The following is a 12,500-nucleotide window of genomic DNA, read 5'->3' as shown; positions in this document are numbered from 1 at the left end:
GAGGTAACTCTGGGTCTTTCTTTCCTGTGCCGGTCCTCATGAGAGCCAGTTTCATCATAGCACTTGATGGTTTTTGCGACTGCACTTGAAGAAACGTTCAAAGTTCTTTACATTTTTCGTATTGACTGACCTTCATGTCTTAAAGTAATGAAGGACTGTTGTTTCTCTTTGCTTATTTGAGCTTTTCTTGACATAATATGGACTTGGTATTTTACCAAATAGGGCTATCTTCTGTATACCACCCCTACCTTGTCACAATGCAACTGATTGGGTCAAATGCATTAAGAAGGAAAGAAATTCCACAAATTATCTTTTAACAAGGCACACCTGTTAATTGAAATGCATTCCAGGTGACTACCTAATGAAGCTGGTTAAGAGAATTCCAAGAGTGTGCAAAGCTGTCATCAAGGCAAAGAGTGGCTACTTTGAAGAATCTCAAATATAAAATACATTTTGATTTATTTAACACTTTTTTGGTTACTACATGATTCCATATGTGTTATTTCATAAGGTTGATGTCTCATAGTTTTCATGTCTTCACTATTATTCTACAATGTAGAAAAGAGTAAAAATAAAGAAAAACCCCGTAAAGAGTAGGTGTGTCCAAACTTTTGACTGGTACTGTATATGTTTATACATTTTTACACTTATTTGAAATTTGAATGAACAGCAACACTATTTACACTCACTCACTCTCTCTCCCAATCTTCCTCTCTCCCTTCCTCTCTCTGTCTCTCTCTCTCACTCTCTCTCCCAATCTTCCTCTCTCCCTTCCTCTCTCTCTCTCTGTCTCTCTCTCGCTCTCTCTCTCCCAATCTTCCTCTCTCCCTTCCTCTCTCTCTCTGTCTCTCTCTCTCTGTCTCTGTCTCTCTCTCTCTCTCTCTGTCTCTCTCTCTCTCTCTCTCTCTCTCTCTCTCTCTCTCTCTCTCTCTCTCTCTCTCTCCCTCTGTCCCCACTCCATCCTCTCTCCCTCCCATCTCTCACTTTATCTCTCCTTACCTCTCTCTCTCTCTCTCTCTCTCTCTGTCTCTCTCTCGCTCTCTCTCTCCCAATCTTCCTCTCTCCCTTCCTCTCTCTCTCTGTCTCTCTCTCTCTGTCTCTCGCTCTCCCTCTCTCTGTCTCTCTCTCTGTCTCTCTCTGTCTCTCTCTGTCTCTCTCTCTCTCTCTCTCTCTCTCTCTCTCTCTCTCTCTCTCTCTCGCTCTCTCTCTCTGTCTCTCTCTCTATCTCTCTCTCTATCTCTCTCTGTCTCTGACTGTCTCTCCCTCTCTCTCCCTCCCTCCTTCCTTCCTTCCTTCCTTCCTTCCTTCCTTCCTTCCTTCCTTCCTTCCTTCCTTCCTTCCTTCCTTCCTTCTTTCCTTCCTTCCTTCCTTCCTTCCTTCCTTCCTTCCTTCCTTCCTTCCTTCCTTCCTACCCTCTCTCCCTCTCCCTCTCTACCCCCTCTCCCTCCCTCTCTACCCCCTCTCCCTCCCTCTCTCCCCCCTCTCCCCCTCTCTCTCTCTCTCCTGTAGGCTATGTAATCCTGTTTCTCATATTGTTAGTCATTGTCTGTCTGGTGGTGGTTCTCTATATCCAGAGGAAGAAGTCCAGGGTGAGACATTTAACAACAAGTACTTGTTATCTTGTTACTATACTGCTAGAATGTATGTCTAGGAAAATCATGATCAGAAAACCCTCAGAAACTATTTGGTTGTTTGTTTATTTTTCTCCAACAGAAGTATTCGTTTGACCTGCACCTTGCGGGTTACGACCACGACACCCCCCTCACCGGAGTGGAACAAGCCGGAACCTTCGAACCCAATGGTAACCATGGTGACTGTCTGTCTATCTGTCTGTCTCTCTCTCACCTGTCTATCTGTCTGTCTATTTTTTGAATTTGATGATGGCTCTGCTGTAAGTGTGTGTTGTATTATGTTCCCAGAGAAAGCTGGAGGTTTTGAGTACGTGATAGAGGGTGGTGGTGACCACCAGGCTATGGGTCCTGTAGCCAACGGCTCAGCTGGGGAGGCGGGGTCCGCTGGAGAGAACGGTAAGGATAGATTACTCTCTGTCTCCCTCATTCTCTCTCTCTTTCTCTCCTTCCTTCCTTCCTTCCTTCCTTCCTTCCTTCCTTCCTTCCTTCCTTCTCTCTCTCTCTCCCTCTAAGAGGTCTGCTGGGGAGGAGGTAGGATGGACAATATTCAGTCAAACCTATCCTGATAAAAAGTGAAAACCTGAGTAAGATTGATACCTCTCTCTCTCTCTCTCTCTCTCTCTCTCTCTCTCTCTCTCTCTCTCTCTCTCTCTCTCTCTCTCTCTCTCTCTCTCTCTCTCATCTCTCCCCTCCCTCTCTCTCTCTCATCTCTCACTCTCTCATCTCTATCTCTCTCTCTCTCTTTCCCCTCCCTTTCTCTCTCTCCTCTCTCTCTCTCTCTCTCTCCTTTTTCTCTCTCATCTCTCTCTCTAACAAAAGGAGAGAAGCAGGGTCTTGGTGATAGCGATGGCGACAGCTTCGACAACTTCTGTGGCTGTTCGCTCACTCTGACTCCGCCCGTAAAGAGGGTGGGCTTTAGCCTGGACCTGGACCTGAGTGACAAGCAGTCGGACAAATCAGACAACGGAGAGCAGAATGGGAACAACAACAACGTTGCCGTGGGGATGACCCCTGACCCTCCAGGCCTGACCTTTGACCCTGTAGGTCCAGGTGACGTCTTCACTGAAATCAACCTGGATATATAGGAGACACACACACATACAGTGTTGTAAAATTGTAATGTTCTGTTGTGGTTGATTTAGAGATGAATGTAAAAAGATTCAAATAACTTTTACTTCTCTATTTGTTCTCTAAGTTTTTGATTCCGTGTGGTTTTTTTTTGTATTTCAAGATGAAAAACGAATGTTTATTGTTTTTTGTTATTCATTTTAATAATGTTTTGTGCATGATAATCATCGCAGGAGATGATGCCAAGTCACACGGTGATTGTTTTTAGAATAAAACTTCACAGAATTCTAGGCGTTGTGTCTCGATGTAATGTGTGGAGAGATAATGTGTGGAGAGGTAATGTGTGGAGAGATAATGTGTGGAGAGATAATGTGTGGAGAGGTAATGTGTGGAGTGGTATTCGTTCAGAGGGGGTTTTACTCAGTTTGGTGGAAGTTACTTTGGAGTGCCTTCCGCCCCCCTCTGTAAATGTTTGTAGAGTGAGGGAGGGGTGTGAGAAAACAATCTGCTTGGAGGGAAAGAGAAGGGTGCAAGGAGAGAGGGATGGAGGGAGGGAGAGAGAAGGGTGCAAGGAGAGAGGGATGGAGGGAGGGAGAGAGAAGGGTGCAAGGAGAGAGGGATGGAGGGAGGGAGAGAGAAGGGTGCAAGGAGAGAGGGATGGAGAGAGAGAGAAGGGTGCAAGGAGAGAGGGATGGAGGGAGAGAGAAGGGTGCAAGGAGAGAGGGATGGAGGGAGAGAGAAGGGTGCAAGGAGAGAGGGGTGGAGGGAGGGAGAGAGAAGGGTGCAAGGAGAGAGGGATGGAGGGAGGGAGAGAGAAGGGTGCAAGGAGAGAGGGATGGAGGGAGGGAGAGAGAAGGGTGCAAGGAGAGAGGGATGGAGGGAGAGAGAAGGGTGCAAGGAGAGAGGGATGGAGGGAGAGAGAAGGGTGCAAGGAGAGAGGGATGGAGGGAGAGAGAAGGGTGCAAGGAGAGAGGGGTGGAGGGAGGGAGAGAGAAGGGTGCAAGGAGAGAGGGATGGAGGGAGGGAGAGAGAAGGGTCTGTAAAAGAGCGAGATATGAGGCGTGGGTTTGGGAAAGGGAGGCAGAGGAGGGTCTGTAAAAGAGCGAGATATGAGGAGTGGGTTTGGGAAAGGGAGGCAGAGGAGGGTCTCGGAGGAGGGTCTCGGAGGAGGGTCTCGGAGGACGGTCTCGGTATATAAAGGGCCTCTAGCAGCTACAGTCCTGACAGAGAGAGAGAGACAACACTATGGTTTCAACAGCAGGAGGAGAAGAGCTGGATTCTGAGTCCAGCCTTGGACATCAACACCGACACCAAACAACACCCACCAAACAGAAACGTCAACCTCTGAGCTGGATATATCTCTGTATCTGTCTCCTTCTGGATCTCTGTTGTCCGTCTGTAGAAGGGACCAACTGGCACCAATACCACCGTCGCCCCCGACCCCAGCCAGGGTCCATCATCCTGGGCAACAGAGGGCTGAAGGTCCCCCGGGGAAGTTGGGTCTACCTGGATCCTCTCTGTGACCTGGTGACCAGAGTCCTTCCAGGCGACCGCTGTTACATCACGGTCTTCGACTACGACCGTGGGGTCATACCGGGAACACTCACCCCAAAGAAGTTCCTGTGCGCGTTCGAGAAAGGCCAGGTGAAGTATATGCATTTCGGGTCAAAGGTCATTACCAGGGATACGGTGAGGTTACAGGTGAGGTATGACACGCAGACGGACACGCTGGTTATACCGCTGACGTTAGAGGTCGAGGTGACCGCGAACGGTCGAGAGGTCGTGACCACGAACACACCGCTGATCGTGAGCGAGCTGGACGGGATCTCTAACGCCATCGATGGTCAGAGCTTGGGGATTCCATTCAGCGGGTCCGGTTCCAGCGGTTCCGCGTCGCAGTGTAAACTCACCTTATTGGTCGGAACGGGCGGTTTCCCCAGACATGGAACACTTTTGAATTACGTCACCAACGGTCAGCCGACGGACTGCGATGCTTTCGTCAACATGGATGTTCGCTATAAACTCACCCCTTCCTCTGACTCACCTTACATCGACTACGTCCCCATGCTAGCAGAGTTACTAGACAAACACGGGAGGGCCACACAGCAGGAGTACTTCCAGATCACAGTCAGGTTTGCATTGTTTGTGTTTTCTAACTTTGGCTTTGGGTACTATGTAGAGAATAGGGTACTATGTAGAGAATAGGGTACTATGTAGAGAATAGGGTGCTATGTAGAGAATAGGGTACTATGTAGAGAACAGGGTGCTATGTAGAGAACAGGGTACTACGTAGAGAATAGGGTGCTATGTAGAGAATAGGGTTCTACGTAGAGAATAGGGTACTATGTAGAGAATAGGGTTCAACGTAGAGAATAGGGTGCTATGTAGAGAACAGGGTACTACGTAGAGAATAGGGTGCTATGTAGAGAATAGGTTTCTACGTAGAGAATAGGGTACTATGTAGAGAATAGGGTGCTATGTAGAGAATAGGGTGCTATGTAGAGAACAGGGTACTATGTAGAGAATAGGGTGCTATGTAGAGAACAGGGTACTACGTAGAGAATAGGGTGCTATGTAGAGAATAGGGTGCTATGAAGAGAATAGGGTACTATGTAGAGAATAGGGTGCTATGTAGAGAACAGGGTACTACGTAGAGAATAGGGTGCTATGTAGAGAATAGGGTTCTATGTAGAGAATAGGGTACTATGTAGAGAATAGGGTTCTACGTAGAGAATAGGGTACTATGTAGAGAACAGGGTGCTATGTAGAGAACAGGGTACTATGTAGAGAATAGGGTGCTATGTAGAGAATAGGGTTCTACGTAGAGAATAGGGTACTATGTAGAGAATAGGGTTCTACGTAGAGAATAGGGTGCTATGTAGTGAATAGGGTGCTATGTAGAGAATAGGGTTCTACGTAGAGAATAGTCCAGTCCTTTGTCATTATATGCTATCTGGTTTTCCGTCGAGGAGCCCTTTGGATAGAAGTGTGTTAACAAATGCTTTCATACGTGTGTTACCATGTGTGATCCTCTGGGGTCATCTCTGGGGTCACTTCTGAGGTCATCTCTGGGGTCACTTCTGAGGTCATCTCTGGGGTCACTTCTGAGGTCATCTCTGGGGTCACTTCTGAGGTCATCTCTGGGGTCACTTCTGAGGTCATCTCTGGGGTCACTTCTGAGGTCATCTCTGGGGTCACTTCTGAGGTCATCTCTGAGGTCATCTCTGAGGTCACTTCTGAGGTCATCTCTGGGGTCATCTCTGGGGTCACTTCTGAGGTCATCTCTGGGGTCACTTCTGAGGTCATCTCTGGGGTCACTTCTGGGGTCATCTCTGGGGTCATCTCTGGGGTCATCTCTGGGGTCACTTCTGAGGTCATCTCTGGGGTCACTTCTGAGGTCATCTCTGGGGTCACTTCTGAGGTCATCTCTGGGGTCACTTCTGAGGTCATCTCTGGGGTCACTTCTGAGGTCATCTCTGGGGTCACTTCTGAGGTCATCTCTGGGGTCACTTCTGAGGTCATCTCTGGGGTCACTTCTGAGGTCATCTCTGGGGTCACTTCTGAGGTCATCTCTGGGGTCACTTCTGAGGTCATCTCTGGGGTCACTTCTGAGGTCATCTCTGAGGTCATCTCTGAGGTCACTTCTGAGGTCATCTCTGGGGTCATCTCTGGGGTCACTTCTGAGGTCATCTCTGGGGTCACTTCTGAGGTCATCTCTGGGGTCACTTCTGGGGTCATCTCTGGGGTCATCTCTGGGGTCATCTCTGGGGTCACTTCTGAGGTCATCTCTGGGGTCACTTCTGAGGTCATCTCTGGGGTCACTTCTGAGGTCATCTCTGGGGTCACTTCTGAGGTCATCTCTGGGGTCACTTCTGAGGTCATCTCTGGGGTCACTTCTGAGGTCATCTCTGGGGTCACTTCTGAGGTCATCTCTGGGGTCACTTCTGGGGTCATCTCTGGGGTCATCTCTGGGGTCATCTCTGGGGTCACTTCTGAGGTCATCTCTGGGGTCACTTCTGAGGTCATCTCTGGGGTCACTTCTGAGGTCATCTCTGGGGTCACTTCTGAGGTCATCTCTGGGGTCACTTCTGAGGTCATCTCTGGGGTCACTTCTGAGGTCATCTCTGGGGTCACTTCTGAGGTCATCTCTGGGGTCACTTCTGAGGTCATCTCTGGGGTCACTTCTGAGGTCATCTCTGGGGTCACTTCTGAGGTCATCTCTGGGGTCACTTCTGGGGTCATCTCTGGGGTCACTTCTGAGGTCATCTCTGGGGTCACTTCTGAGGTCATCTCTGGGGTCACTTCTGAGGTCATCTCTGGGGTCATCTCTGAGGTCATCTCTGGGGTCATCTCTGGGGTCACTTCTGGGGTCATCTCTGGGGTCATCTCTGGGGTCACTTCTGAGGTCATCTCTGGGGTCATCTCTGAGGTCATCTCTGGGGTCACTTCTGGGGTCATCTCTGAGGTCATCTCTGGGGTCATCTCTGAGGTCATCTCTGGGGTCACTTCTGAGGTCATCTCTGGAGTCACTTCTGAGGTCATCTCTGGGGTCACTTCTGAGGTCATCTCTGGGGTCACTTCTGAGGTCATCTCTGGGGTCACTTCTGAGGTCATCTCTGGGGTCATCTCTGGGGTCACTTCTGGGGTCATCTCTGGGGTCACTTCTGGGGTCATCTCTGGGGTCACTCCTATGGTCATCTCTGGGGTCACTTCTGGGGTCACTTATATGCTTTAATACGTGTGTTACCATATGTGACCCTCTGGGGTCATCTCTGGGGTCACTTCTGAGGTCATCTCTGGGGTCACTTCTGAGGTCATCTCTGGGGTCACTTCTGAGGTTATCTCTGGGGTCACTTCTGAGGTCATCTCTGGGGTCACTTCTGAGGTCATCTCTGGGGTCACTTCTGAGGTCATCTCTGGGGTCACTTCTGAGGTCATCCCTGGGGTCACTTCTGAGGTCATCTCTGGGGTCACTTCTGAGGTCATCTCTGGGGTCACTTCTGAGGTCATCTCTGAGGTCACTTCTGAGGTCATCTCTGGGGTCACTTCTGAGGTCATCTCTGGGGTCATCTCTGGGGTCACTTCTGAGGTAATCTCTGAGGTCATCTCTGAAGTCACTTCTGAGGTCACTTCTGAGGTCATCTCTGGGGTCATCTCTGAGGTCACTTCTGGGGTCACTTCTGGGGTCATCTCTGGTGTCCCTTCTGAGGTCATCTCTGGGGTCACTTCTGGGGTCACTTATATGCTTTAATACGTGTGTTACCATATGTGACCCTCTGGGGTCATCTCTGGGGTCACTTCTGAGGTCATCTCTGGGGTCACTTCTGAGGTCATCTCTGGGGTCACTTCTGAGGTCATCTCTGGGGTCACTTCTGAGGTCATCTTGTGTGATGTATTCTATTCAGGATCAGACAGGGTATCACCAACAGCCCTCCCAGACCCAGCTTTCTCACCATGATGATGATGGAGGTACACCAGTTATTGATTCATTGATTGATGGATGGCTTGAGTGATTGATTGATCGGTCAATATATTTATTCAATGATTTGTATTTAAACAATTATTAACACGTACACCATATCACAATCACCCAACAACAAGACAGCACTTTACAAGTGTAAAACACAACGATACAACATTGATCTGTCCTATTCTGATCAAAATATTGATTTATGTATTTTGTTACAATGTTTATTCCCTATATAGGTGGACCAGTTTGTGATGACGGCCATCACAAGTGACATGTTGGCAGCGGAGGACGCAGAGTCCGCCTCTGATGACCTCATCTTCATCATCCTCACTACGTTGGCTCCGGACCAGGGTGACATCATCAGCACGGACGACCAGAACCAGCCAATTACGTCGTTCCGTCAGCGGGACGTCAAAGACCTGAAGATCGCCTACAGACCGCCAGCAGAGGCGAGTCTTGAGTATTTGTATATTGTGTTAATTTTTCCAATTACGTTATTTACGACGTATCTTTGGAGTGACCAAAGTATTTCAAATGTGTTAAATTTAAATAAGGTTAATAGTGTAAGAACATAGTAAATAGAGTAATTGTTGCCTCAGGATTCTGGTCATCCCTCTGAGAGGATCGTCCATGTAGAGTTGGAGGTGATGGATTCAGACGAGGTCACTTCAGAACGGTTCTCCTTCATGATAGTAGTCAAACCCATGAACACACTGGCTCCTGTTGTCACCAGCAATACTGGACAGGTACACACACACGCTCACACACACACTCACACACACACACGCTCACACACACACGCTCACACTCACACACACGCTCACACACACACGCTCACACTCACACACACACACAGCGCTCACACACACACACACACACACACACACACACACACACACGCTCACACTCACACGCTCACACTCACACACGCTCACACACACATGCTCACACTCACACACACACACACGCTCACACACACATGCTCACACTCACACACACACACGCTCACACACACACGCTCACACTCACATGCGCCATCAAATTGTGTAATTGTACGGAAAGTATTCAGACCCCTTGACTTTTTCCTCATTGTGTTACGTTAAAGCCTTATTCTAAAACGGATTAAATAAATAAAAATATTCAGCAATGTACACACAATACTCCATAATGACAAAGTGAAAACAGGTTTTTAGAAATGTTTCCAAATGTATAAAAAAACAAACAGAAGTATCTTATGTACATAAGTATTCAGACCCTTTGCTATGAGACTCTAAATTGAGTTCAGGTGCATCCTGTTTCCATTGTTCATCCTTGAGATGTTTCTACAACTTGATTGGAGTCCACCTGTGGTAAATTAAATTGATTGGACATGATTTGGAAAGGCACACACCTGTCTATATAAGGTCCCACAGTTGACAATGCAATTCACAGCAAAAACCAAGCCATGAGGTCGAAGGAATTGTCTATAGAGCTCCAAGACAGGATTGTGTCGAGGCACAGATCTGGGGAAGGGGACCAAAACATGCCTGCAGCATTGATGGTCCTAAAGAACACAGTGGCCTCCATCATCCTTAAATGGAAGATGTTTGGAACCACCAAGACTCTTCCTAGAGCCGCCCGGCCAAACTGAGCAATCGGGGGAGAAGGGCCTTGGTCAGGGAGGTGACCAAGAACCCAATGGTCACTCTGACAGAGCTCCAGAGGTCCTCTGTGGAGATGGGAGAACCTTCCAGAGGGACAACCATCTCTGCAGCACTCCACCAATCAGGCCTTTATGGTAGAGTGGCCAGACGGAAGCCACTCCTCAGTAAAAGGCACATGACAGCCCGCTTGGAGTTTGCCAAAAGGCACCTAAAGGACTCTCAGACCATGAGAAACAAGATTCTCTGGACTGATGAAACCAAGATTGAACTCTTTGCCTGAATGCCAAGCGTCATGTCTGGAGGAAACCTGGCACCATCCCTGGGAGACTAGTCAGGATCGAGGCAAAGATGAACGGAGCAATGTACAGAGATCCTTGATGAAAATCTGCTCCAGAGGGCTCAGGACCTGAGACTGGGGCAAAGGTTCACCTTCCAACAGAACAGTGACCCTAAGCACACAGCCAAGACAACGCAGGAGTGGCTTCGGTACAAATCTCTGAATGTCCTTGAGTGGCCCAGCCAGAGCCCGGACTTGAACCCGATCGAACATCTCTGGAGACACCTGAAAATAGCTGTGACACTCCCCATCCAACCTGACAGAGCTTGAGAGGATCTGCAGAGAAGAATGGGAGAAACTCCCCAAATACAGGTGTGTCAAGCTTGTAGCGTCATACCCAAGAAGACTTGAGGCTGTAATCGCTGCCAAAGGTGCTTCAACAAAGTACTGAGTAAAGGGTCTGAATATTTATATATATATTTTTTTATTATTATAAATGAGCAAAACATTTTTTTTTTTAAGTGTTTTCTTTGTCATTATGGAGTATTGTGTGTAGATTGATGAGGGGGAAAAAACGAGTTAATTAATTTTTAGAATAAGGCTGTAACATAACAAAATGTGGAAAAAGTCAAGGGGTCTGAATACTTTCCAAAGGTACATAATGTCTTATGAGGCCTCTGGCATTATCAACCTCTTTCTCTCTCTGTCCTTCCCAGATGCTGTTCAAGGGCCAGTCCAGACCGCTGTCGTCCAACCATAACCTCCGAATCAGCGACGAAGACAACCTGTCAGACGTCAGGATCACCGTCCTCCGAGGATGTAAACACGGCGTCCTGACCGTCCTCGGGTCGCCTCTCGGGTCACCGCGGCAACGGAAGTTCTTTACGCCGGCGCAACTTGACGGCGGAGTGGTTGTCTACGAACACGACGGTTCCGAAACGTTCTCCGATAACATCCTGTTTCGCATGACGGACGGGCGATTCGACGTCGACTTCCTGTTCCCAGTGACGATCGTCGCCATGGACGACGAGGCTCCGGTCATCAATGTCAACACCGGGTTGATCCTGTCCCGGAAGGAGACCAAGATGATATCATCGGTGGTTCTAAGTGCGACGGATGTTGATTCCGAAGTCTCGACAGTGAAGTTTGTCCTCGTGGCGCCGTTCTCGACCATCGGACAGGTGAGTTCCTTGATTCTTAATGTATGTTGCCTTCATTATTGTATTTTGTCTGGAACTTTGTGATTCTTCTTTATGAAAAGCATTGTATTATTATTATATTATTATTATCAGGTGTTTCTCAGACAATCACACCCACCTGTGGACCTCACTGGATGGACATTCAACACCACCGAGCGAGTCTACGAATGCGTCGTCACCGAATGGCTCCAACGAGACATAACAGACGGTAGGCTGTTCTACCAACACACCGGACCTCGTCTCACCTCCACCTTCACTGACCAACTAGTGTTCCGTTGCCAGGACGACAACGTCCCTCCAAACCAATCAGGCGACAACATGTTCCTAGTCAGAATCCACCCGGTCGACGACCTCGCGCCGGAACCCTTCCCCGGTTCCACTCTAGTCCTGACCGTTAAAGAGTACCAACTCACTCCGATACAGAAGACGTGTTTACGTTTCACAGATCTAGACTCTGACGACAGAGACCTGAGGTATATTATTGTTATCCCACCCACTGACACAGACCAGAACCACCCAACACCACTGGGCCATATCGTCCTGACTGACAACCCGGATGTTGTTGTCACTGAGTTCACCCAGGCAGAGGTCAACCACCTCAAAGTCGCCTATAAGCCACCCGATCTGGAGTTGGGAACCACTCCTAGAGTGGTACAGTTCACCTTTATTGTGAAAGATACAATAGGACACTCTGTAGATGGAGTCTTTACTATCAACCTGCAGCCAGTGGACAACAAACCCCCAGTCGCCAAAACTGGTGTCGACCTCAACGTCAATGTAAAGAATACGTATGTGTTCACTAAGGATGTGTTGGATGCAACAGATCAGGATACGAGTGCTGATAATATCACGTTCATCGTGACCCAGGTTCCAAAGTTTGGTGTTCTGAGATGTGTTGGTGTAGACCTGTCCGTTTGGAACAATTTCACCCTAGCAGACATTCACAGGGGTGTGGTAGTGTACATTCACCGTGGTAACGGTCCAGGAAGTGATGTTGTAAAAGTGGACGTTAGCGATGGATACCACAAGGTTCCCGTGACGATCAGAATCAACATTGTTACTCCGGCTGTCGTGGCAACGGCACCGACGGCCCCTCCAACACCGGGAGAACTACATATAATCATAGAGGTAAACGAGAACGGACAGATTCAAATCACAGGAGACAAAGTCCAGGTCAGCGGCAGGATGCACGTTGATGACCTCACCTTTCTC

The 12,500-nt window shown here is 48.5% G+C and overlaps 2 protein-coding genes across 2 annotated transcripts in view; both read left to right on the top strand.

The window, feature by feature from the left end:
* The window catches only part of LOC139534765 (uncharacterized), an 8,566-nt gene extending 5,577 nt beyond the window's left edge, over positions 1 to 2,989 (top strand). Inside the window, exons 4-7 of the mRNA XM_071334190.1 lie at positions 1,510 to 1,589; positions 1,714 to 1,801; positions 1,920 to 2,027; positions 2,451 to 2,989. Of these exons, the coding sequence (XP_071190291.1) occupies positions 1,510 to 1,589; positions 1,714 to 1,801; positions 1,920 to 2,027; positions 2,451 to 2,716 (542 nt within the window). The 3' untranslated portion in view covers positions 2,717 to 2,989. The remainder of the gene's footprint in view (positions 1 to 1,509; positions 1,590 to 1,713; positions 1,802 to 1,919; positions 2,028 to 2,450) is intronic.
* A 741-nt stretch (positions 2,990 to 3,730) lies between these two features.
* Positions 3,731 to 12,500, top strand: part of LOC139534763 (FRAS1-related extracellular matrix protein 2-like) — a 77,537-nt gene continuing 68,767 nt past the window's right edge. Inside the window, exons 1-6 of the mRNA XM_071334189.1 lie at positions 3,731 to 4,831; positions 8,105 to 8,168; positions 8,406 to 8,618; positions 8,769 to 8,915; positions 10,806 to 11,270; positions 11,382 to 12,500. The exon at positions 11,382 to 12,500 is cut by the window's right edge and continues 1,129 nt beyond it. Of these exons, the coding sequence (XP_071190290.1) occupies positions 3,945 to 4,831; positions 8,105 to 8,168; positions 8,406 to 8,618; positions 8,769 to 8,915; positions 10,806 to 11,270; positions 11,382 to 12,500 (2,895 nt within the window). The 5' untranslated portion in view covers positions 3,731 to 3,944. The remainder of the gene's footprint in view (positions 4,832 to 8,104; positions 8,169 to 8,405; positions 8,619 to 8,768; positions 8,916 to 10,805; positions 11,271 to 11,381) is intronic.

The sequence above is a fragment of the Salvelinus alpinus genome, chromosome 11 (assembly GCF_045679555.1).
Source record: "Salvelinus alpinus chromosome 11, SLU_Salpinus.1, whole genome shotgun sequence".
Classification (NCBI taxonomy): Eukaryota; Metazoa; Chordata; class Actinopteri; order Salmoniformes; family Salmonidae; genus Salvelinus; species Salvelinus alpinus.
This window is presented reverse-complemented; position numbering and strand designations above follow the sequence as displayed.